Consider the following 27,007-nt stretch of genomic DNA (forward strand, 5'->3'; position numbering starts at 1 on the left):
AAAATGTCCATTTGTGTGTGTGTGTGTCTATGTGTGTGTGTGTGTATGTGTACCCACATCAGCTCTGTCACTTTGTTGCTGTGTAATAAGGTTAGCTACTGCAGAGGTGTGCATATTAGAGAGCAGGCCAGCCAGCTTCATGTTTATTTGGAGGAATATGAACAGCTCCTGCTTTCCAGGAATTCTGAGAAAGAAGACGTTTCAGATACAAAATAAGTCCTACATTTCTAGGAACAATAGACACACTGTCCATACTTTAAAAATCTCTCAAAACCATTCTAAAATTAACACATTAAAGAGAAGATACATCATTTAGTTTACAAAAAAAGATACCTTCAAATTGATGCATTTATACATAGTATTTAATTAAGCTTTTAAAATGCCTGTGGAAACTACTCTAGAATGAGAGCAGATGTTGAACACAGAGACTTTTCCTAGAAACTACAATAGATGGATTTGTTTTTAAAAGTTGGTCTAGAACAAGTATAGTGGAAACTAATTTTGGCCATTGGAAATAGATGAAATAAATGTGTGACCCAATTAAACCAAACCAACATTTCCCTGGGCCCAAGCTTCTGCCTCCTTGTGTTGGGGTTACCTCTGAAGAGAAACACGCCCTTCAGGAGGGAGTGGGCGCACCTGAAACCCAGAAGATAAACAAACATGGCAAGTCTAGGAAACCTAAACTCAGCTTCACCAGGATCCTTCTCCTGGGTTAAGGATGCCATAAAGAACTGCTGGGGGAGGACAATGGGGCAAACCCAGGAAAGGAGTCTCTGCCCTGCTCAGCTTCCTCCAAGTCATGCAGAGGGTTCCAAAGCTGTAGCTCTCATTAATTGTCACCTACATTCAGGTGGGGTTTTCAGTGATATGGCTGCCTTTGAGTCATCCACATCCATATTCCTGTAAGTAGCCCCTCACCAATATTTCTGTCACTAACCTCAAAAAGAAAGCTCACTGGCTCATCAAGTTAGATTTTGGCCCACGTATTTCTTTGGCATATCTCGAGTTTCCAGCCTGAGGTGTGAACACATGACAGACAGGAAGTCTGTCACACAACTCTAGGTCAGTCCAGCCGCTGCTCCATTTTCCTCTCAGAGCTCATTGCAGTAGCCATATCTCCCCAGCCCCCAGCACTTGTTCCTCAGCTTCCCTTGGCAGGGCAGGCTCTCATCTCCTTTCTTTACCCTGAGCTGCCAAGAACTAAAAGGTACCCTACCACAGGAGCTAAAAGACTCATTACCAGCACATGCTTTTCATCCCTCAGTGGTTAGCAGTTTCAGTAAATGACTTTAATTAGACACATGTAATTCAAAGGGCTGCCTTCCTCTTTTCCACTATATGTATACAGCTTAAATTCCCACAGTTTTCCCATGAGTGTGGTTGTTTAACTGGAACACAGGCAACAAGTTACTCATAACTCCCCAGGTCTGATCTCACTGACATTGAGTTCACTGAATTCTTCAAATATGCACTGGCTTAAATAGTTAATCAACTGTCATATAAACAAATCACCTGGGATGGGTAGAGGTAGTTACAGACCCTACAATTCTGGTGGGAAATGACTCTAGTCATCACCCGGTATTTTTAAGCAAAAAACAAAACAAAACAAAAAACCCCTAGGGTTGCCTATGCATTCAAATGCTATTAGTAAGCAAAAAAAGTCCTCCTGCTCCTATTGAAAGGGAGACAGAAAACCCCCTAAGGTTTTTAACTTCAAGGTGCACTTAAGGCCTCAACCACTACAAATCTGTGTTAGGGTTTTGCTGTGATAAAACACCATGACCAGAAACAACTTGAGGAAGAAAGGGCTTATTTTATATCTTGCAACTCTCAATTCATACTTCATCACCTGAGAGGAAAGTCAGGGCAGAAACCCAAGGTAAGGAAGATACCTGAAGGCAGGAAGCAGAAGCCATGGAGAAACAATGCTTACTGGCTTTCTCTCAACATGGAAGTTCCCCAAACAGCCCACCTGACAACTCACTGGCTTTTCAAGCCCAAAGTTCAAATGCCACCAAAACCCTGCAAGAATCACATGATTGGGTCTGTCACAGCAATACCCACAGTACCAATTTCTGACTTTGGGCTTCCATTACAGTGATAAAAAACCATGAAAAACTCCATAAGCAACTTGGAGAGGAAAGGGTGTGTTTCATCTTACACTCCTAGGTAACATTCTATCAGTGAGGAAGTCAGGGCAGGAACTCAAGCAAGACAGGAACCTGGAGGCAGGAACTGATGCAGAGGCCGTGGAGGAGCAGTGCTTACTGGCTTTCTCCCTAAGGCTTGCTCAACCCGCTTTCTTATGAAACTCAGGAACAGCTGCACAGAGTGAACGCTACCTACAATATCCCATTAAGCTCCGAACACGCTGCGTTTTCTAGTCTGATGGTCCAAACTCTTTCCACAACCTTCCCCCTGAACATGGTTAGAGCTTTCACAGAAATACTCCAATCCTGGCACCAATTTATGCCTTAGTTAGGGGACTTTTATTTCACCTTACAACTCTCAGGTCACGGTCCATCTCTGAAGGAAGTCAGAGCAGACCTGGAGGCAGGAACTGAAGAGAAGCCATGGAGGAATGTTGCTTATTGGCTTGCTCCCCAAGGCTTATTCAGCCTTTTTTCCCCTCCTTTTCATTTATCCTTCTATCATACACTACATTCTTATTTCAGTTCCCCTGATCCCAATTCTCCCCAACCTCCCCTTTCTCCAAATCTAAGGCCCTCTTTACCTCCCCTCAGAAAAGACCAGGCCTTCCATGGACATCAACCAAATACAGGACAACAAGCTACAGTAAGACCAGGTAGATATTCTTTCATCAAGTTAGATATTCTTATACAACCTAGGCTCATCAGCCCAGTGATGGCACTGTCTGCAGTGGGCTGGGTCCTCCTACATCAATTATCAATGAAGAAAGTGCCCACAGACTTGCCTACAGGCCAATCTTATGAATGAATTTTCTCAGCTACAATTTCCTCTTCTCAGATATGCCCAGATTGTGTCCAGTGAACCAAACCAAACCAAACCAAATAAAATAAAACAAAACCCAACCAGAATATTATCTACAGTCCTTTAACTTGGGAGCCTGAAACAGGATAGTGGGTTTGATGTCAGTGTGGGCCACATAACAAAACATACCTAAAACAAAAAAAAGCAAGTAAACAAATCCCACTGCATCATGATCATCTTAATTAGAAAGAATGATAGAAGAAAATCTGAACTCCACAGCCAACAGGCTACTAACTACCTCACTTTGCTATTTTCTTCCACCTAATTGCATCCTCATTCATAAGCATAAGCCAGGACCATTTGCTCACAGAATAATGCTTATACGAAAACTGCTGAAAGTAATACTGTGTTAAGATTACTTTTGGGCTGGAAAGATGGTTCAGTGGTTGAAAGTACTGTCTCCTTTTTCAGAAGTCCTGAGTTTAATTCCCAGCAACCACATGGCAGCTCACAACCATCTATAATGAGATCTGGTGTTCTCTTCTGGCATGCAGGTGTACATGCAAATAGAATAAATATACATATATATACTCATATATGTACATATACATAAAATAAATAAATCTTTGAAAAAAATCCTACTTTTAACTTAGTTAGAAGGGGTCACAAATTTAGACAGATGTTATGTGGAAGTTTCATTTTCAATATTATATGTAGATACTAGGACTTCTTTTTCATTTCTTTTTTTTTGTTTTTTGAGGCAGGTTTTCTCTGTGTAACAACTATGGCTGTCCTGGAACTCTCTCTGTAGACCAGGCTGGCCTTGAACTCAGAAAGATTCACCTGCCTCTGCTTACTGAGTGCTGGAATTAAAGAAATGTGTCACCATACTCCTTTCAACAAGTATTTTTTAACCCAAGGAAGAGCTTTTGCAACCACTATTCATACTAAGGGGACCCAGAGGACCCTGGCTTTGCAAAGCCTTCCAGACATGGGCTGTGGTGATTAGTACTAACCTCTCGATATTTCTGCCTGCTTCAAGGGTGCCTCAAGCACTTACCGATATCATCGTCAGTCCTGTCTATCGGGTCCTTCTCCAGGCAGTCCCTCACGATGTCCCTGCTCATCAGAGGGTCTGATGCCCTCTCAATGTCTTCCTCATCATCGTCGTCCTCAGAATCAACTGCCGTCTCTGGCAGTCCACTCAGGTCCATGTCACCAGCCTCACTCTCGGTGGCCTTAAATCAGATGCAAAAACAGATTTTAAAAACTGTTTGAAGTAAATCAATCTCGGGGGCACCCAAGTGGTAACAACGATTACAGCTCACAATAATTTGCTGTATTTCTATTTCTACACTTGGTTGAGAGTAGGTATCCAACAAGACGCTGTGCACAACATAAGAGAAATCTCAAAAGATGAGTGGCTATTTCCTATTAAAATTATGGGCAAAATAATTTTTGCCTCAGAAATTAGGATTTATTATAAGAAATGCAGAGGGAACTATAAAGTAAGAAGATAGTATTTGTTTTCAAAAGAGATGACACTAAGAGTTTAACAATTTCCTATTTTGAGTGACCCCTCTTCCAGGACTGCCTGGAAGAATTTTGCCTATGTAGGTCTTCTTGAGAGGATGAGCCATAAACTCAACGTAGATTGATAACCACACAGTCCACACATTACAACTACCTGGATTATTCCGATGGCCACTTGAACTTCAAATCACTAAACAGAGCAAAAGGCTACATATATACACCTGAAAGTATAGACTTCTCTGTTCCATTAGCACAGAGCTAAACAAACAGTTTGACTGCAATAAAAACACTAGTAATGGAATATTCTCTTAGTTACGAAAACCACTCATTTCAAGATGATCTTCAGCCTGCTTTGAAGACTGAAAACTACCATCCTTCAGGTCAATCTAGTCTTTAATGATTTATTGTTCCAAGGCATCCATCACTTTGGTCTTATGCTGTAACCACAGAACTCACTAAACTGCTTCTGCATGCTCAGAATGAATTTAAATACTTATTAACTGCATCAACTGTGAACATCATTGATGTCTTTTTCACCTGAAAAAGTAAACTTAGGAAGACAGTGTAAAATTAACCTTGGAAGAAACATGTTATTATAAAGTTTACTGACTTAAAATCATAGAACACATGATGCTCAAAGATAATACAGATAATTCAGAACTGGCCAATGTAAAAAAATTGAATATTAAGTATAATAGCAGACAGGCACTGAATACTTTATATGCTAAGCAATGCTGTAACCACCACATACATGTCATCTTATTTAATCCTTAAAACAAGTATGAGCTTTGTCTGTACCTCTTAGTATTCTCTAAACCTTCAGATGAGGTTTTTCCCCCAAGGTCATGCTGCTGCTGAACCATGAAGTGAGCAGAGACCCCAGGAATTCTAACTTTGGGTCTTAGTCATTTTCTTATAATTTAACTCAATATTTACAGAATGAGTTGCAGAGCTTCGGTTCTACAGTTCTGGGGATGGAACTCAGGGCCTTGGTATAGGCAGGCAAGTGTTCTGACACTGGGCTTCACCTCCCACCCTGCAGCATTTGCTTCCTAACATCTCGGTTCATATCAGGAGCATGAGATCTTCACCTTCCATCTTGAAGCAATCCACAAGCATCTAAACAATTTCCCTAGAGCACCACTTCCAATCGCATTTTTAGCTCGGATTATAGATTCTAAACTAAAGTAAGTACATGGTAAGAAAACTGTGAGAGGCAAATAACTGAAAACAGAAAAATCTAATATCTGTGAAGCCTCCTGAACAAGGGCCTTGACATGTCCAACCACCGTAAGCATAGTTGGTCCCGGCAACTCTGCTTGTCAGACGAATCTACCTGTCAACCAAAATGGGAATACAATGCAAAGCTGGAATTCACCAACTCTCCTGTGGTCCTATGGGGAAAGAGAAGAGCCAGGACACTGCTGCATGTCAGGGGTGTGGTCCCAGAAGACAAACCAATCAACATTACTCCCCGCCCCCAACTTCAGAAGCCTACACTATGACAATCTGCTAATCTGTGCTTGTTTTCATGCCACTCAAGATTACGTAAGACTCATCATCCTGTTATTTCAAAGACACCACCAGGCTCAGCACTCTGTGAAGGGGCACTACAAGGAAACAAATGGAAACAAACAAAAAGTCTTTCTTTTAAATAATAATTTGTGTGACTGAGGTCATGTGTTAATTTAAAAATAGGTAACATGTTAAAATACTAAATAAATATATTTCATGAAGAAATCGTTATCATGTAGATGAAATGCATTTACAATTTTTGTTGTTTTTGTCAACCGTCCCCTGCAGGTACTGGAATGTGCTCAACAAACTAGGTGGGCATCTACTGCCCAGCCACAGACTCAGTCTTTCCTTAGATTTCTCTTCAAAATCTGCTCATGTCTTTGTTACTCTTATTTTTGACCAGACTCTTGGCAATGTGTTCCTGAAGTTTTTCTCTGGTTTCCTTTATTATCTTTTGGCATATTCCAAATCGTACTTGTTTTCCTTAATGCACTGTTTCTTCAGTTCAACATGTCGCCATTTGTGTTGCAAAATATATGGAGCAACAAGACGTTGAGTCTTGTCTGTCCTGGTCCTGGGCTTCTTACCTTCTTTGACTACAGGATTTCTAACAGCATATTGTTGGACATCATCTTTATAGAGGCTGAAACACTTTTAGATTCTGCTAGCTCTTTTGGACCTTACTGCCAAAGCAGCATCTGTCAGCCTAAGAATACTCTTCCCCCACAAATAACCCCCTTAAAAAAATAGCCAAGTGGAGAACTCTCAGGCTGGACTCCACATCCATTCTAAACAGACTCCATCTCCCAAGTTGTCATAGAGAAGATGGCCCGTACTGCACAGCAGGTACACTAAGCTGTGGGTAGAAGAACAGCTTGCTTCATGGAAAAACCTTGTTTTTTGTCTTCATCACTAATTCAGACCACATAATCCTCCCACTTCTCATCCACAGCATCATCAGCCACTTCTGGAACCTGCTGTGGTCACGTGGCACGGGAAATATGAAGTTTGCATTCATCATTGTCCACTTCAATGATCTTTCCAGCCAGTGGCAAGGAAGGAGAAATTCATCTTGACAAAGCTGACCTCAAAATAAGAGCCTTCTTTAGTTGTCTATCAGACACGGTGAGTCCCAAACACTGAGTGGATCCCTCTCCAGCAGGAGGGCTCCACCTCTCTGAGCAGTGCTCACTATGGCTATGTGTGATCTAATCTTAAGGCAATGACAAAGGATCCAGTAACTTGGAGGACTGTTTTCATTTAAAATAAACAATCCATTTAATTTTAAAACAGTTAAAACTCCGTAAGAATACTTGTATGAAGAATGGGTAAGTGAAATTTCAGAAATTCATTCTTCAGAATGCCATTCTTACAAGAATGGGAGAAAGTCAGTTAACTTACTGAGTGCAAGTTGGTTTCCCTGATGCTTGATGCAACAGCCTCTGGTCCGCAGCTCCAAACGCCCCCCCCCCCCCCAGTCACTATGTGACTTTATCAAGTCACTGTGTCTCCATGAGCACTGGTTTTGAAATCTGTCACCTGGGGCTATGCCTTCTTATCCCTCACAGGAGGGTCAGGAATAGTCTCCCTCTGGGGCACACATTTCCACCCTGTTCTCACATGACTCTCCTCTCTCCAGAAGCCAAGAGCCCTGCACACAACTTATACTTGCACAATTACACAAGGCCTTTAAACTGTTGCTCTAAACTCACAGATACTTCATATTTAAAAGGTAGTCTGATGGCAGGTGTGGTGGCACACGCCTGTAATCCCAGTACTTAGGGAAACAGAGGCAGACAGGTATCTGTTAGTTCGAAGTAAGCCTGGTCTACAAAGTGAGTCTAGGACAGCCAAGGCTACACAGAGAAACACTGTCTCAATACAAAAACAAAAACCAACAAACAAATACAAAGGTAGTCTGATTATATCTGTTGAAAAACCTAAGAAAAAGGCTTACATCCTCCAAAGTAATTTGCCTAATATAGCTTTACCTCGTCACTGACATTTAATCATTAATGTTCTTTTAAATAACATCAGATAGGTGAATATAACAGGGCTTATTTAAAACAAACTGCATTAGACATATTACTGTGAACATATTTACAAAAAATTTACTTGGCATTTTTAAATGAAACCAAGAAAGACCTAATGAGACATTTAAAAGACTGTGTGTGTGTGTGTGTGTGTGTGTATGTGTGCACTTATATATGAATGTATGAATATGTGTGAGCTTATATGTACACATGGAAGCCACAAGAGGGCATCAGGTCCCTTGAAGCTGGAGCTACAGGTGTTTGTCACCTGGGTAAAGGGATCTGAACTTCAGTTACCTCATGATAGAGTGTTCTCAATCACTGAGCCATCTCCCCAAGCCCCAGACAGAAAATGGTAAATACCACAGAGCTCTCCTGAACAAAAAAGAGGAAGCTCTGGGAGCTTGAATGAAAGATGAAGGCATTTATCCTGATCTCATCATCACTGCTAACATTTGAAATAAGCTCTTTTTAATTTTTTTTGTATATTAATTACAGTTCATTCACTTTGTATCTCAGCTGCAGCACCCCTCCCTCATTCCCTCCCAATTACACCCTCTTCTCCCATGCCCCTTCCCCAGTCCACTGATAAGGGAGGTCTCCTTCCCTTCCATCTGACCCTAGCCTATCAGGTCTCATCAAGACTGGCTGGACTGTCTTCCTTTGTGGCCTGGCAAGGCTCCTCCTCCCTCATGGGGAGGTGATCAAAGAGCTACCCACTGAATTTATGTCAGAGACAGTCCCTGTTCCCCTTACTAGGACACCCACTTGGAGACTGAGCTGCCATGGGCTACATCTGAGCAGGGGTTCTAGGTCATCTCCATGCATGGTCCTTGATTGGAGCATCAGTGTCTGAAAAGACCCCTGTTCTCAGATTTTTTTGGTTCTGTTGCTCTCCTTGAGGAGCTCCTATCCTCTCCATGTGAAATGACTACCTCTTACAGAGTTAAGTTCAAAGTAAACTTAATGAGTCAAAACGATTTCCAAAGTTGTATTTAGAAATGCAGAAATATTTCTTTTTCTTACTCCCCCCCCTTTTTAGAGGGGAGATGTTGAAACACTGCAAGTTCGGAGTCAAATTATCTTGAATTACGTTTAGCTCCCAAGTAGGCATTTATTATCCACCTCTCTGTGTGACCTGACATCTTTTGCCTATTAGGTAAATCCTTTGGAATGTAGAAACAGAACACTAGCTCCCAACAACTAAAAAGCTAAGTAGGCTTTGTCTGTCTGGGGTTAGTCCTGCTGTGAAGAAATGCCATGACCAAAGGCAACTGGCAAGGAAAGGGCTTATGTTGCTTATACTTCCAAATCACAGCTCATCATCAAAGGGAGTCAGGACAGAAACTCAAGCAGGGCAGGAACCAGAGGCAGGAGTTGATGCAGAGGCCAAGAAGCTTGCATAGCCTAATTTCTATAGAATCCAGGACCACCAGCCCAGGGGTGCCCCACTCAAAATGGGCCTGGCCCTGCCCCTTCAATCACTAATTAAGAAAGTGCCCTAAAAGCCTTGCCTTGCTACAGCCCCATCTGATGCAGGCATTTTCTCAATTGAGATTTCCTCCTGTCAGATGACTTCTCTCAAGGTGACATAAAAGTGCCCATACAACTATCCATGACAGGATATACATAGACACAGGAAGATTTCCCCACTTTTCCAGGACGTGTCTACCTCATGTTCCCACCAATGTGCTTAAAAGCAGTTTTGATTTTCTTTATTCTGTTACTATACAACCTCATGAGATTATTACAATATTAGAACATGGAATTTGAGGTAACCTTGGGTCTGTGTTTCTGGCCCAGGGTCACTCATATTTGGCTCTAAATTGATGTTGTATTGCCTTTTCGGTGAGAGCTGACTTTGTGTCAACAGTTACAGTATTCAACTTGGAGCCCCAAGAATAATCTTTTCACAGGAGGAATCACCCTGATTGGAGCCAGGAACCAACACAACAGCACGGTCCTTTGTGCCTAAACTGTACACTGTTATCTCCACAGGTGAATTTGAGGATTTCTTTCTGGGAGTCGGGCTTTTCTAGGTTTGGCGGAGGGTCCACTTGTTCATGCTGAGCTGATTGCTTATGATCCTGTTGGGTGAGGATTGCTTTTAAAGTCTTTGGCTTAAGATATCCATTTCTGTTTATTTGTTTGCTTTGGAAGCACATATATATATATATATATATATATATATATCTTTGTTTGCTTTGGAAGCACACACACACACACACACACACACACATACACACACACACACACACACATATATATATCCCGGGCATTTGGTATGATATTTTGATTTTAGGGAGTGTTTCTAGTTTCTTTTTGTGTCTTTGATAAGACACTGTGACCAAAAGCAATGGGATTTTAGCTTATACCCCCACTTCATGGTCCACCATTGAAGGAAGTCAGAACAAAAGCTCAAGCAGGAACTAAAAGCAGAAGCACCTTTTTACTTGAGTCAGACTTATATACCCACTCTGTCTATAGACAAACGAATGAAGCATTTAGATTAATAAGAACCAACTCTGTTGTAACCACTCTAACATTCTGCCACCTGGCAGTAACTCAGGGGTAGAGCTACTTCCTAAAACAGACAGAGCATGGCAACGTCTGTGAAACATAAACAATGCCTCATACACATATATAGATCTTCTTCGTAGGTCTCATCTCTAGGAATTTCTAACCTCCAGGAAGCAGGTGAGAATGAAAAGCCCTCCATACCTGGTAGATATCAGAAAGACTGCTGCTGCCGGAGTCACTGGTGATGCTACATCCTGAATGGCTGGAGGAAACGTGGGTCACCTGTGGGTGGAGGCTGTCAGTGAGGTGTAGTTTTGTGAAGTCTGCAGGGAGCTATGGAAGTAGCAGAAAGAAAAAAAAAAGAACTTATAATTTGTATCAAAAACTTCAAGGAGACAGTTTTAAAAACTATGATACTGTACCCTGATACAGAGCACTGAGCCAAAATGTTATTAGAAAAGATCTATTTACAAATCCCAAAACTCTTCAGTATTGTCCTATTAACTCACATCACAAATGGTAACATTAAGAGCATACAATGAACCTTAATAATATTAAATTAGATGTCTAAATAGGTGGGTTAAATGATTAAGGGAAATGGATGACCATTTAATTTGGTAAACTACAATTTTCAAGTAACAAATAAATGAACAAATTATTCTGGTTCTGTTTGTTAGCAAGTGCCAACCAATGCAACTTTGTTACACTTTGTTACAACAGTTTAGACAGCCAAGGAAACAAGACTTATGGTTCATTCATGCTCAAATAACGTTTAAAAGGTTTTTTTTCTTTAATAGTTTGCAGACAACATTCACTTATTTACACACACACCTCACTCTACTTGTTCACATTTACATATAAACCATTTCTTGAACAGATTTCACTAGATATCCCTCAAGTGTTTTGAGCACACCTGATAAACACAAGAAAAAAAACACTATTCATTCAACAAATATTTACTGAGCCCCTTCCCTTTCACCATGAATGAGTCAATTAGTGAGACTGAGAAAATCCTGCTACATCTAGAATCTTGCACTCTTATCAGTTTTTTCTCTCCCTCTCTTTCCTTCCCCGGTTTTCTAAGAATACCAGAGTGGCCTATAACTCACAAAGATCCTCTGGCCTCTGCCTCACGAGCAATAGGATTAAAAGTTGTGTCCAGGACAACTAATAGTTTTGAAGCATGAAAGGAAACTAGATTTGTGTACAATATATCAATATCATTGACTAGTAATGCATTAAAAAACATACCCTAGCTGGTATGGTAAGACACCAATAATATTCTCTTCTTGCTGCTGCATACTGATCCTATTTAGCTAGTAAAATCTAGTACAGGCTTGCCTTAGAAACATTCTAGGCACTGCTCGGACTCTCATCCCCTCTCCAAAAATGTGATTTTGCCACATAGTTTAGAATAAGCTTTCCAAGAGAGATGCTTGGGCTTTAAGCAATAAGCTCTGACGCCTGAAGCAAAACAGATTTACATTCCACATTCATTCAGACTTGCCTAGAGACCAACAATCTCTCTTATGTACATACACTTAACAGTAATTACGAGTCTGTCTGGAACTAATTTTTAAAAAATTTTGAGAAAGTATAGAAAACTTAAACATGAATCTATTACATAGCATACAAGTAAACGCCAAATAAAAACTTCTATGTTCATAGAAATCAGAGTAGTGAATTTAAAAAAAAAACATCACAAATATTAACTGTTTCACGGAGAGTGTGATCACTGAAGATGCTGTGAAATACACATGACTTAGGAGAAAAACAATTTCTTTACAGGCACTTTCACAGCCAGTAACTACAAAAGAAATTCCTGCAATCTAGTGATTATCACTTACAAATGTGACTCGGATTGACACATGCCACACCGAATTTTTAAAATTAACTACATCAAATAAAGTTACAACTGCCCAGTGAATTTTTTCTCACTAATAATTGTTTATTCAAGGCTCACAGGCTCCTCTCCCTGCTCACCTTTCCTGTCCATCTTTACTGTGTGGAGAAGACTGGGAACAGTCAGAGCTGGAGCTCAGGACAGCACAGACCAAAGCTCAGAGCAGACCAGCCAACAGGAGAGACCTGCCCAGCTTTTATACGCTACTGGGGACTCACCTACACCTGCTCAGCTTCTCAGTATCATAGCTAAATGGTTCCCTAAGTCCAGAACAACAGTCTGTGGACTAAAAGAAAAACAGTTTTGCTCTTAACAATCCAGCTCCATTTACCAAGTATGTATGCTTCCCCACTAGGACAGATGCTCCGTTAGGAGCAGGGACAACAAAGATGAATAAGATGTCTGCAATCCAAACTACAACCTCTGCTAACCCAGAAGTCACTGAGACAAGAGATAATGAGCAGCAGGGAAAAAAATTAAAACCTATCTTTTTAAAAATGTATTCTTAAGTGCTGGAGATCTAACTCAGGCAAGCTCTCGACCCCACTGCTGCTCTATGGCCCGGGTCCTCTCGAGTTGACCCCACTGCTGCTCTATGGCCCCGGGTCCCCTCGAGTTGACCCCACTGCTGCTCTATGGCCCCGGGTCCCCTAGAGTTTTAACTCTTTCCCCACCATCTGTGTTCCTTGGAAGAGAGAAAAAGTAATGATGCACTAAACTGAGAGTACATGGTAATTAAAGATTTTCGTACATTAGAAATGCAAATGCCTTGTTTAAGAAACTTAAAAGTCTTTCGCCATAAACAGGAGCAACAACACAATCTTAAGTGATGTTGGACATGGGGATGTATCAAGGGCAGGGAAAGGCAAATGCTGTAAAAGGTGTCGCTGTGAGGTACAGTGGCATGTGTTTGGCATGGCCCTACCACGCCTGATGTCATTATCCCAGAGGCTGCTGGGATAATGACAGTTCTTAAGAGTCAAAAAAAAAAAAAAAACAAAACAACAACAACAAAATGTGGGTGTTGGGAGTACTGAGGCTGACAGGTGCAAGCTCCAGGCTCCAGCCAGGCCTCCCAGTAATCAGAGAACCCTGGGGAGAGTCCCCAGGAGTCGAGATTAACGTCTTCTAAAAAGGCAGGCTAGCTCTGACAGCAGGATTCAGCGTTGAGGCCTGCTCCAGCTTGACCTAGTGCTCACCTCAACTGTCACTACACTGTGTGATGGGCATCCTATCGCACTGAAATATACTTCTGGTAGACCACAGCTTGCTTGTTTGTTTGAGACACAGCCTCACCACATAGTTCTTGCTGTCCTGGAACTCACTATGTAGAACAAGCTGGCCTCTAACTAACTCACAGAGATTATCATACTTGACCTGGGCTCCTGGTCAACAAGGACAGTGACAGTAGATTTCTACTATCCTTGCTGTTTGGAAGTTTATTTGGTTTTCTTTTTTTTTTTTTGGTTTGTTTGTTTACTTATTTTTTTTTTTTTTTCCCAGACTGGGTCTTTCTATAAAGCCCTCGCTGGCTTAGAACTCATCCGCCTGCTTCTGCCTCCTATGGGCATGCATCATCACATCCTGCTTTAGACTACAATTTTTACAACCCACCATTAGATGAATAACTGGACCATAGTTTAGCCACCAACACTGCTAAATAAATAAGGAAGAAGAATATTTAGACCCGGAGCTGGAGAAATTGCACAGCAATTAAGAGCACTGGCTGCCTTTCCGGGGGCCTGGGTTTGAATTCAAACACCAACATGATGGCTCACAATCTGCCATAACTCTAGTTCCACTGGATCTGACACCCTCTTCTGACGTCCACAAACATGAGACATGTACATAGTACACATACATACATGCAGGCAAAACACTCATCCATACACATTTAAAAAAATTAAGGAATATTTAAGCCAGGAATAATTTCATATATTTAAATCAAATTATCTTAACCTTAGGTTTACATTCAGTATAGACATGTCAATTAAATAAATCTAAAAGAAATCATAGTTACTTGAAACTTAGGTACCCTGTGTCATGTTTTATTTAATTGAGAACACACAGGGACACTGCCCTGGTGGCTTTAAAAGGCTCTAAAGGACTTAAGCCTTACATATGATCAGGTGTTCCTAATCATCACTGTTGTGTTATCTTAATAGCTGGCATTTATAAAATCACTAGTTAATAATCTCTACTCAGAACACACATGGAATGTGCAGGAATATCCTTGTCTTGAAGCTCACTGTGACCCTGTAAGACTGGCCCAGAGCCCAACACGAAGGGGCTGCCTTCCTTCCCTCACCTGCTCTCTGTGGAGAAACCCCAGGCTAGGGATTAGCTGAGTAACTGCTCCTCAGACCCTCAGTGCAGCTGGGAAACATTCTGCGGGATTCTATTACCAGGCATGAGTGTTTGTACTCCACAATGCAGATCATATCTTAGAGGACAAGTCCAGATATATCGCTATCAACTCAGTGTGACTTAGCCAGCATTTTTCTGAACTAACCTCGGAACTGCTTTATTTCAGGTATAGAGTATAACAAGCCTTGGGAGATGGCTGCGATCTATCCAGCCTTCCCAAGCAGCTTACCCTGAGTAACAAAACCAATCAATCGTTAGTGACTAAAGACTAACCTCATATCAAGTAGATCAGTGAGGATTTACTGAAATGCATCTGTTATTCCCACCAGCACTGGAGTCTTGTGACCACCCTTTATGCTCTCCTTGTTAGGCTCCAGAGGGAGAACTGCTGTGACCCTGGGTTTGTTTCTGAAGTAAGAGTGTATGACAGTAAATTCCCACACATCTGTCACATTTTTTGCTGTTTGGGTTTCTGAGACAGAATCTAAGAGTACACTCAGGCTGACGTCAAATTTAAGCTCCTCATGCCTCAGTTTCCTGAGTGTCAGGGTGCAGGAAAGGGGAACAGGGGCTTTCTCTGGCATGAACTCAGTGACAGGCTCTCTGATGATCTCCCTCTGGGGGAGGGTGCAGCCTTGCCAGGCCACAGAGGAAGAAAAGACAACCAGTCCTGAACTCAGTTTTTAAAAGCAGTTCTAGGAGCTAGAGACGGCTCAGTGGTGAAGAGCACAGGCTGCTTTTCCAGAGGGTCTGAGTTCAATTCCCAGCTCACAACCATCTATAATGAGATCTGCTGTCCTCTTCTGGCATGCAGGTATACAAGCAGATAAAGCACTCATATACATAAAATAAATAAATCTTTAAAAACATAAAGTAAAAGCAATTCTAGCTGTTTCTGTTGGCATAGACCTCTAATGCCAACTACTCTGGAGGCCGAGGCTGAGATCACTATGGCCTGCCTGGCTATAGTGTTTGTGAAATGCCAACTCAGGCAGTTTAGTGAGCCCCCCTCCAACCCCCAAGTGGAGAGCTGGATGCACTTCAGTGGTAGAGCACCTGCCTGGTTTAAGTTCAATCCCATCACTACCAAAAACAAAATAAACTTAAAACCCACTCCCCTCACTATGTGAATGTAAGTTTTCTTTTCCTACTAAGGATCAGCCTATAATGCTATCAGTTTATCTATTTTAGATAACATCTGAAGAATAAACACTATTATTCATCATCATAATAAATTTAAGTATTCTACAACCACTGAACCCAGGCTCTACATATAAACCTGTAGCTGAGTGCTTCATCGTCAGTATTCCAGAAAGGAAACAGAAACAGTTTTGTGCAACATAAGATTTCTTTTCTTCTTTTTCTTTTTTCTTTTTTTTTTCCTTGGGGGAGTGGGTGTTAGTGGTGCTGGAGACTGAATCCAGAACTTTTTATGTGCCAGGAAAGTGTTTGACCACACATCTCTAGCTACATAATTTGAATGTCTTTGCTTACACACATACATAATGGGAAGAAGTGAACGTCTATCATGAGATATTAAATTGGCAAGTATTGTAATTTTTTTTCTAAGGAATCCTGCCAAACGCTAACAATCTACAAGACGTTAGGAACCTCTTAGCCTTCTACTGAGTATAAAAGGCCTAAGCCTAACATGAGACCCACACAGGTCACCCTCAGCTCTCCAGCCTCTCAATTCCAGTGGTTCTGGACAAGTTAGCTTACATTTAAGCACTTGTTTCTTCCATGAAATAAACAGCATGTAATGAACTCAATCACTGCTTCCTTCCTCAGTGATTTGCTCATCATTGCTCTACTCATGAGAACATCATAGGTGCTGTCATGGCTAAAACATTATTAGGCTCATAGCTTACATACTATACAGCTCCTGAAAGTCTATATAAGACTCTCAATAAATGATGTTTGCGTAGAGCTCACTGCTTAGCCAATCCTGACAAGTAATGAACACGCCTTTCAAGGTACGTTTATCATTCAATTACCCTTCTTTAAATAAATGATCAGGTTTTCATTGCTCAGAATTCTTTCAAAATGAGTAACATCTCAGTCGGTGGTTCAAGTGTACAGTCTTATTACATCTAATTGTAAATGCCTACAATATCTGCCCAGATGGACACTATCTAAGCACGAAACTTGTTTCTGCCCCATAGATGCTGCCTCCAGGATGGCCTGAATAGAAATGTCACTGGGGAAGCTAAAGAGGGCCTGTGCCCTATCCATCAGTTCTTCATCCTCTGCTACAGTGTTTTAGAAGCAAGTGTCACAAGACTTTATACAAGGATAGGGCTTATGTTCTTAAGTCTTCCGCGTGTCTGTCTATGCAGGAACCTCCATGAGCTGAGTTGAATTTTGCTATGGGTTGAGTATCTTCAATCTGAAAGCCTGAAACTGGGCACTGCTGGCATTACAGGGAGAAAATGCCGCATCTGACCTCACGGTATCTGTCAAGACTTAGGCGTGCTAACGACATTGTGTAAAATCACTTTTAGGCTATTTAAGGCACATGTGAAAGGAATGAATTGCATAATCGGAGTTGGGTCTAAGAGATCTTATGCACAGAGAAACAGTCCTGCCCCATCCCCCACCCTACCCCATTCCCCCCCAATAGAATCCCAAATCAAATGATCCCATGCATTCAGGGTATAGGACACTCGACATGAGTACAGGGGTTTTCTCCCAAGGCAGAAAGTAGTTTAGAATTGGAAACCTTATTGGTTACACTATTGGACAAATCTCTCTCTCTCTTTCTCTGACAGGCTGCCCTTGAACTCACTAGGTAATGAAGGATGACCTTGAACTGCTGATCTTCATTCCCCTACCATGTTTGGGATTAGGCATGCTGGGGATGGATCCCAGGGCTTTAGGTATACTAGACAAGAGCTCTACCAACATGCTTACTCCACTGGCCAATTTTCCTAAAATCTAATTCCCATATTTGTAAGATGGGGGTAATCTGAACATAAATGGATGCCTGGTATCTCTGACACGAACAAGTTAGTAAAACGATAGAAGAGAGGCCTCAGTCATAAAAGATGGATACTCCCAAGCAAACACTCTGGGAAAGTGTTTTCTGTTGGATGTTGAAAAGAAGCATTGGGTAGAAGAACATCTACATGATGTTCAGCCCAAATGGAAAAAACAGAAATCTTCAGTGGAATGACAGAGTGTATGATTCAACTTAAGTACCATATATTCTTAACTGCTAAATCCCACTCTTCCAAACTCAGGAAATAAAACTGGCTTTATCCAGACACTAAGTGCCAAACTCTTTTCTAAGTTATGAGATATGCATATGTCATTTCATTTAACTCTTACAACAATCTTAGAAAGTCAATAATATGGAAAAAAACCTGAGACACAGAAAAGCTAAGCTGTAGAGGTTCTCATTATCACAAAACAAATCCACCCAACTTCCACCTGCATGACTGGCAGTGACTGTGATGTCACAAAGGCAGCCAGAACCACCCATCAGGCTATAAATCTCTAACATTTGTGCTATCTATAGAGATGTGCAGATGCTACTGGCACACTGGTATGGGTAGCTGTGTGCCATAAATGGCTCACATGTGCTTCGTTTATATTAAATGTTCTTTGCAGCTTAGCTGTTTACTACTTTCTTTTTAAACTGATCTTTAAAATACTTATGGAAATATGCAACAAATGCACTGTTAAGGCCACATGCCCAGGAATCACCACTGAAACTGTGTGAAACTTCTTCAGGTCCGTTATACTGATGCTGTCATTCAACCCCATAGTTTGAGGTCGCTTTTGCTTTATGTTCCTTTTTGGAAAAGTACATCTCTATTCAAGGCTTTTCTTAAGGTAAAAATTAACTACATAAATAACAAAATAGTGGTAGTAGTAGTAGGCTTGAAATAGATAAAAGAAACTTTTTCTATGATAGCTAATTACATTGGAAGTAAAACCTTGTCTTTTGCACATATGTACCTAAAGATTGAGATTGGGTGGGCTGATGCAGTGAAGAAAAATCCCTGTGATTTTTTTACTCACTTATAAGCACTTGTGCAATAAACAAAAATTCCTCTGAGAAATTCCAAACTATTTCTGGGTCAGGTAGTCTAAGAATCCTCGCTGAAAAGCACGACAACTGGTGAGTCACTTTCTCAAGAAGCCCGAATGTCTAAGCCTCTGTGCCCCTATCTGCTTTCCTTCCCTTTCCTTCTTCCTTCTCTGCTCCCCATACTTGAATCTGTGTGAAGATTATCTATCAATAAACTCCAAACTTACTTTATAAAAGAAAAAAGAAACAGGGCAATTACTGGCAGTCACGGACTTGAAAAACAAATTTGTGGTCTGGAGAGGTAGATCAGCAGCTAGAAGTGCTTGCCAGGAAAGTTTGACTACAGTTCAGTCCCAGACCCCACGTAAAAGCAGTGGCACACATCTGTAATCCTAGTACCCCTGTGGGGAGCCAGAGACAGGAGAATCTGTGGGAAGCGTACCAGCAAGCAGTACAGTGGCAGAAACAAGAGAGACCCTGCCTCAAACAAGGTGGAAGCAGAGAACTCTGAAAGGTGGTCCTCTCACCTCTACACACACACACTGTGGCACACTCACTGTGGCATGCGCCCACCCACATTCACACATGCACACATGCTACACAAGTAAGAAAGAATACAGATTTTTAAAAGCCACCTGGCTGACATGTCACCTACTTGAAATCATAGAGGTGGCTCCTTTGCATGTCCTCTAACGTTAGTGACAACCACTGTCATTGCTTTGGATGTACACACCAGCACCTGGGCGGTACACTGTCTGTCCTACTATTTAGGAAGAGCCCAGGTGCTGCCCTTAACACTGCAGATAAGGAAGCTCAAACCAGCCTGTGGCTTGTCCAAAGCCCCAGGTAAGGGCTTCATGTGTTTACAACTATGTATAAAGGGCAGAGATTGAACAAAACACGAAACACGACTACACAGTTGGGCAAAGACAATGTACTCGGTAACATCCATCAGGACCAAGCTTGAGTTCTCAGCCTCTTGTTTTCCAGAGTTCCCTTGATGGCTGCCATGGAAGCAGTACTCCCTGAAGAGAAAGGAGCTGCTGGGAATATCAACAGGCCTTTTCTAGAACCAACCACAATGCAAACTTGATGAGCCTCAGAGGGACAGTGCTTAGTTATCCCAGATGAGAAAAGGCTCCGTGGAGTCCAGGAAAGAGAAGCTTAAAATCAAGAGAAAGATTCTAAAGGGCTCTACGGAGGATTCTAAGCTGCGCTCCTCATGAACAAAACTAAATGAAGGTATTCCCTTAAATTCTCAAATCCCTTGTACAAGATGGCATGACATTTGCATATGACCTCTGTGCATCTCTCCTAGACTTTACTCCATCTCCAGATTATTTGTATCTGCTATAATGTAGATGTTATACAGAGTTACATTGCATTGTTCCTAAAATAAAAACCTCAAAATATTTCCATGCTCTATATAGGTGTAGTTTTTCACTTTCAGTATTGTTGATGAAAGGCTGATAGGCAAAGCAAATCAACTGCAGTTGGTTTAAGGAGAAAGCCTCACACAGAATCACAAGTCTTAACTAGCAAGTAAATTTGAACTATTTGACACTCTACCATGTGCACACATGCGCACACACACACACAGATGTACTTAAATCTACATACAATATAATGGCTAGACTGGCTAGGTAGTCACTAGTACGCTCTTTTGACAGATACCTAGATAACGTTTCTCATCTTCTCATAAAGTTACGAAGACACCATGTTATGAGTTGAAGTCTTTGGTGATACGAATAATAAGGAGTGATTATGCCACTTCTATACCTCATTGATGACACTTTCCCCAAAGACCCTCTCTAATCTATTCCCTCCCTTAGAACGCCTCACTGCTGAACATGCTTTAAAGGAGGCTAATACTTAAGGCAGGAAATGCCCACCAGCCAAGAACACTGGATTTTACACAAAAGATAATAGACTTCCATTGTATTAGACCTACCATATTTGGTTTGGCTTGGTATGACAGTATATATGAACTAATGAAAGCTATGCTTATTTTAATGAACTTCCTGTGGAAAATTCAACACAATGAAATTTTTAAAGTATTTAACTTTTTTATGGAGAAAGCTCCGATTAATATTCAGAACAACACCTCTATAGGATCATGTACAATCGGGATTAAACAAATACTAAAGTTCATTTACTTATTCAGTTTATTATGAGGTCAAATATTTACTCAAAGCCAGGTTTGCTAGCTACAGCAAAAAGGAAAGCAGACTCCATGCTCTCATGAATCTAACAACTAATACATGGAGACAAATAATTAAAGAGAAAACTGTCACTTGGTGGTAGGAATAGCCTTCACCAATGATGAAAAGTAGCTGAAGTGACATGACGTCATAGCCATGGTGACTAGCTTCCCTAACATGTGATACAGTGAATAGTTTTTGTTTTTTAAATTGCAATTATTTTCTAATGGAGAAGTTCTGATCATACCACCTTCGTCAAACACATACATGTGAATAAACATAAACCATGTATATAACATAGGTTTTCACATATTTACCCACAGCATTTCTTATAAAGTATACTTGGTATAAAACTAAGTCCAGCAACATCATTAAGCCAAGAAATATAATGACTTGTTTATGAAAAATTCGTGTGCTGCTTATTCATCCTAAAGCTATCATCTTGGCTAGGCACAGCACATGCCTTTGATCCCAGGACTCAAGAGGCAGGTGCACCATGAGATGATTCAACTGTGAAGCTCAACATTATATGGGTATATCAGAAGATATGTCTGACAGGCACATTACCTAAGTAATTTTATGAACTGAAAACTCCTTGCCATCTCTCCTATTTCATATATAAATACAAATTCTATGCATGTCTCCACACATGCTCGCCTTAATCTTAACAGACAACTTAGATTCTTCTGCTCACAACCACTTCTCAAGAGCCAACAAGAAAAATACTATATATTATTATTATTATTATTATTATTATTATTAACCTAACACCAGATTTTCGTTTACATCAGTGAATAAAAATGCCCACTTTAGGATTTCTTTCAAAGAATGGTAAAGTATTTTACTTCACATTTATTTCTGGGGGTTTGGTTTATCAGCCCTGGCATACTAGATAATTCTGTAGCTTTGGTTGTGTGGAGGGCACTAAGACCTGAATGAACATTTGTGTGTATTATTCAGTGTCCAAGGCTAGTAGGAACATATTCCTAAAAACTACAAGTATAAGAAACTATTCTTTGTCCTTCATCCTTCCATTTTCTTTTCTCGAGACTGGCAAACCTAGACGCGCGTAAAATGAACAATCAAAAACATGCTGTGGACACAAGTGTGCACACTCAACTGGGGTGGCAGGTGCCACCCTGCTGCCTTCTGAGGCCACTGCCCAGCTTCTGCCCTTGTCTGCCCCTCTCAATGACTTCACATCCCTTCCTATCTTTTCTTCATGCTTTAATTGGAGCAAACGCTGAAGACATGATAGAAAATCCATACTTAGTCATGTCATTCACCTGACTATCTTTTACTGGCTTTTTTATATTGTTATTTTTTATTATTATAATTTATTACAATTTATTCAATTTGTATCCTGGCTGTAGCCGCTCCCTCTTCTCCTAATCCCTCCCTCCCTCCTCTCCCCCTATGCCCCTCCCCTAGTCCACTGATAAAGGAGGACCCTAAAACCCCCAGCTCAGATGTAACACATAGACTTAATATCCAAGTGGGCTCCCTAATAATGGGAACAGGGACTGTCTCTGGCATAAACTCAGTGGCTGGCTCTTTGATCACCAAAGGCTGCTCCTGAATGAACATTTATGTGTATTATTCAGTGTCCAAGGCTAGTAGGAACTCCTGGTAAGGGAGCAGCCTTACCAGGCCACAGAGGAAGACAATGCAGCCAGTCCTAATGAGACCTGATAGGCTAGGGTCAGATGGAAGGGGAGGAGAACCTCTACTGGCTTTCTTTATACTTAGTACACACTCCTAAGAGTCTCAACTCACTGCTTTTCCTGATCATTTCCCTTATCTTTTCCCATCAGTCTCTGTGCCGGGTACATACAAAATTAGTTTAGATAATTTCAACCACTATGCTCCACATTTCCCCCTCCTGGAAGAGTTCTCTCTCTCTCTCCCCTCCCCTCCTTCCCTTTCTTTCTTTCCTCCCTCCCTGCCTCTCCCTCTCTCCTTGCTCATTTTCTCATCACCTCAAACAAATTTCTGTGAGATGCTTCTATGACTTCTAGGATACCCAACATCATAGAATTTTCAGACCCTGCAGAGCAGCTGCTGGGTGTGCCTGCAGTGAACACCCTCTACCATTAGCCTCAAACTTTCATACAACTACTGTCAGCCCCAGTGTGGAGCCAACGGCACCTGGTCTGCGAGAAGTTGAGCAAAGGGGCCTGGCCTCACTGCTCTCTCCCCAAGATCTGTTGCTGTCCCTTTTACCATCAATCATATGGTGCCATTAGGATACAACTGAATGATTTTTACAGCACAGAGCAATGTAACTCTCTTCCTTTGCGAAATGAAGCAATATGGTTAAGCAACATATTTTAGATTCCCAGAAAGCCAGGACAGAAGAGTTAAGAATGGAACTTCTCAAATTTGTAAGTTTTCAACTTTCTGACTTTTGGATTGCAACAGAGAAGCCTGGCAGATGGCTCACAACTCTACTGAGAACTTCAACACTCACTCTTTCACTTAACTATTCAATAAGCCTTTGCTTAGAGCCACCAACAAGAGCCCACCATGACTCAGGAACGATTGATGTCAGCGATCAAGACTGGCAGAATCCCTCCTGCCTAAACTAGAGCTTAAGGGTAGTCTGGGAAGGGAGGAAAAGAACAATAAGTGGAGGAACTTGAGGTGCTAATAAGGACAACCAAAACTGGTGTGTCACTAAGGTGAGGTCTGGGGATGGAGGGCAGTGACGATCGAGTTGGGAAGGCTGCTCTGAGAAAATGGCATTGGAGGTGAAAAGTGAAATGAACACACAGGAGTCAGCCAAACCAAGAGCTGCAGGAAAAGCAAAGGACTGCAGGACTGGGAAGTCAGGAAAACTGTAGAAATTAAAGCTACAGGGTGGTGGGGCAAAAAGCGGGAGCTGGCCAGGGAAGAGGCAGTACAGTGAAGAACTGTGATAGCCACAGTTTGTAGTCTAGAAGGTAGAATGTAGCAAAGGCTAGAATGTGGCAGCGGGGACCAACACCACTAAAGCCACAGGGAGACATGGTGATAGCCAGTTACGGTTCATAATACCATTCTGGAAAGGGCTGGGGTGGAAGTGAGAAATAAGTCCAGCTGTAGTGCCAATGCCATGTAGACTACAACACACACAGTCTCTCAATAAACCAGACAGCATTCTGCAGGGGCCTCAGTATTCCATTATTCGACTCTTTCAAAAATTAAAATTCAAAGCTCTGTAAAGGGATCAAATATACACCAAGGATCGCCACTAAATCTTAAAATTCAGTACTGTTACATGAACAGATAACCAAGTTTCTAGAGCACAAGTGGTTAGCCCAGCTGGAATTCTCAATCACTATAGAATGTTACTTTATCAAATACAGACGCTTGTTTTGATCTGTACCTAACATCATCACAGTCCAGCACGGGCTTCGATGTGAAACCAGTCAGCTTCAGGTTGGCTGAAAAAAATCACCTTCATGCTTGGTAGTCCTTACTCACCAGTGTGGACCAGACAAGAGATCCACCCTCGCACCCAATCACAGTTGTGACTACAGAGAGGGCTGGGGCAGAAGAATTTCAGTGACATGGAACCCTAGGCAAACCCAAGTTGTATAAAAACACAAGGCTAGACCCACTAGGATTTAAAGGTTCATTCACCACCATCTCTTCATTTCAGTTTATGAAATGGTTATTTGGAAATAAATCACTTATGTACAGCACTGCTTGCACTGAGAGTTCAGGCTATACTTTTATGCAACACAAAAAATTTAAATAGCACTCAAATTTCTACATTGTAACTAACATCACTTTTATAACAATATTCCTTTTAAAAATACTAAAAGGAGCAGTGACTTGGAAGTCATTTTTGTGTTAATTGTATATACAAAAATTAACATACTGTTTTAAACTTAATTTTGTTATATATGCACATTCATATGGCTAAAAAATGTAAGGTCCAGCTCACATCAGTTAGGAAGGCAGAGGGTCACTTGATAAAATATGACTCCTCAGTGGCTTCAACCAACACAAAGCAAGCAAGCAAGCAACAGCAAATGCCTGAGTTTCCTCTCTTACACTCGCCACTGGATATATTCAGGTACTGACGCTTCCAAGACAGTTTGCTGTCTGATATGATCCAAACCTAAATTATCCCTAAGTAGAATGTCTGAATTCTAATACTTCATATAATCTAAAACTTCCTAAACATTGTATACACAGAAAATGTTTGCTCCCAAGGTAAACAATGTTTATTTCCACTTTTCAAAGTATCTAGAACTTGCAACAAAATCCTGATAATCAACAGTCCTAACCCTTGCTGCCATTAGTGCTGGAGATGTGCATAGTCAGTTGCTGATATTGCTGGCTACTTCTGCCTTTAGCCCACACTTCTATTTAAGTTTAGCCACAAGGGGAAGGGAAAACACACTTTCTATTAAACAAGTACGTGTGAAGCTAAATTATCAATGTTTACTTATACCTCAATTTTTATATTTTTATTGATTTACCCCTTATTAATTCACCATAAATACTTATGCCGTGTTTTCTTTTTTAAACTCTGGACCAGTGGTTCTCAACCTTCCTAATGCTGCAACCTTTCAGCACAGGTTCCTCATGTTGTGGGGAAGCCCCAACATAAAAATATTTCCTTACTACTTCATAACTGTAACTTCACAGATGTTATGAATTATAATGTAAATATCTGATTCCACCCATGGTTCAAGAACCGACATGGATATTCAAGGTAGAGAGAGTAAAAAACAGAAAACTCAAGGGGAATTCAAGAATTACAGTAGAAACTACCTGGCACTGATGCACTAGGAGAGCGCCACCAGCTGAAATCTCAGAGTAAGGAGTCAATAATGAACATGTACTGATTTTTAGGCAAAAGAAACACTTAGCAGGCTAGCTCTGAGTTTGCACCTGTTCTGTGAACCAGACAAAGGTCCAAGGGGAAGAGAACAGAGCGGGTGATGGTGTAACAGGCACTCACCGCTGCTTTTGCTACATTCCACACCGCACTGTAGGCCCCCTTAGGGAACTCCAGCAGACTGAAAGCCTAGCACCTCTCTTTCACTGTGCTGTCTGCTTCTTTATTGCCACACTGGTAACTCAAAGGGAATCTGTCTACCTAACCTATGCCATCCTCCTTCAAAAATGAAGTACGTCACTGTACTAAACGTAAAGGTATCTCAGATTCCAGAAACAGCAAAAGCTTCCCAGGACAGAGCTGTCCATTCACAAGGACACTCATTTATGATGGTGAGGCTGTACCCTGGATAGCCACATTGCTCTCAAGTGGTAAGAGCAGATTCAGAACTGAGATAATGATCAACCAGAGCACACTTGACCCAGACTACTTCATTAGGCATACCTCTTTCTCCCTATCCCAGTTCTTTCTTGACTTAAGTCTAGAGCTCAGGTTAGCTTCCGAAAGACAAACCTGGGATCTCTGGACCCCTTTTTCCAATGCACTTACTGAAATGGTTTTCAGTTTTCCCCATGACTTATCTCTGTCTCTGACAGAGATGGCTTCACTGCATCTGTTGGACTACTGAGCCAGGCTTCTGCTCTGAAGCTAATCAGGGAATCACATATTACTATAATATTAGTTATAATGATGATGATGATCAAGATGATGACTACGATATGAGGAAGATAGCATTTTGACACTGTAAGGGATAGATTCTTTGGGGCATCTTTGGGATTGTTAAGAGCCAGTGGATCAGGGAGTTTGCTATGAGACTGTGTCTTTTGCTAAAGTCAGAAAACTAAATCCATAAAGACTCACCAACATAACTGCCTAAACATGAATAGAACAAATATGACATCAATAGATATATCAATGTAGACAGGGAAAGCCCAGAAAGCCCCATCCCTATCCAAAGTGCCACAGGCAACTAAGGAGTGCTGAGAGTGGGGGAATCAGTGCTTCCCAGGGAAGAGCACACAGATTGGTGGTCCAACACCAAACAGT

At 41.3% G+C, this 27,007-nt stretch overlaps 1 protein-coding gene across 10 annotated transcripts in view; it reads right to left on the reverse strand.

Moving 5' to 3' along the window:
- The window catches only part of Rapgef2 (Rap guanine nucleotide exchange factor 2), a 219,403-nt gene that overhangs the window by 38,521 nt on the left and 153,875 nt on the right, over window positions 1–27,007 (reverse strand). For all 10 annotated transcript variants that reach the window (XM_060378452.1, XM_060378453.1, XM_060378455.1 and 7 more), the window contains 2 exons: window positions 10,761–10,892; window positions 4,016–4,193 (listed from right to left, as the gene is read on the reverse strand). In XM_060378452.1, coding sequence (XP_060234435.1) covers window positions 4,016–4,193; window positions 10,761–10,892 — 310 coding nt within the window. The remainder of the gene's footprint in view (window positions 1–4,015; window positions 4,194–10,760; window positions 10,893–27,007) is intronic.

Source organism: Meriones unguiculatus, chromosome 2 (assembly GCF_030254825.1).
Source record: "Meriones unguiculatus strain TT.TT164.6M chromosome 2, Bangor_MerUng_6.1, whole genome shotgun sequence".
NCBI classification, from domain to species: Eukaryota; Metazoa; Chordata; class Mammalia; order Rodentia; family Muridae; genus Meriones; species Meriones unguiculatus.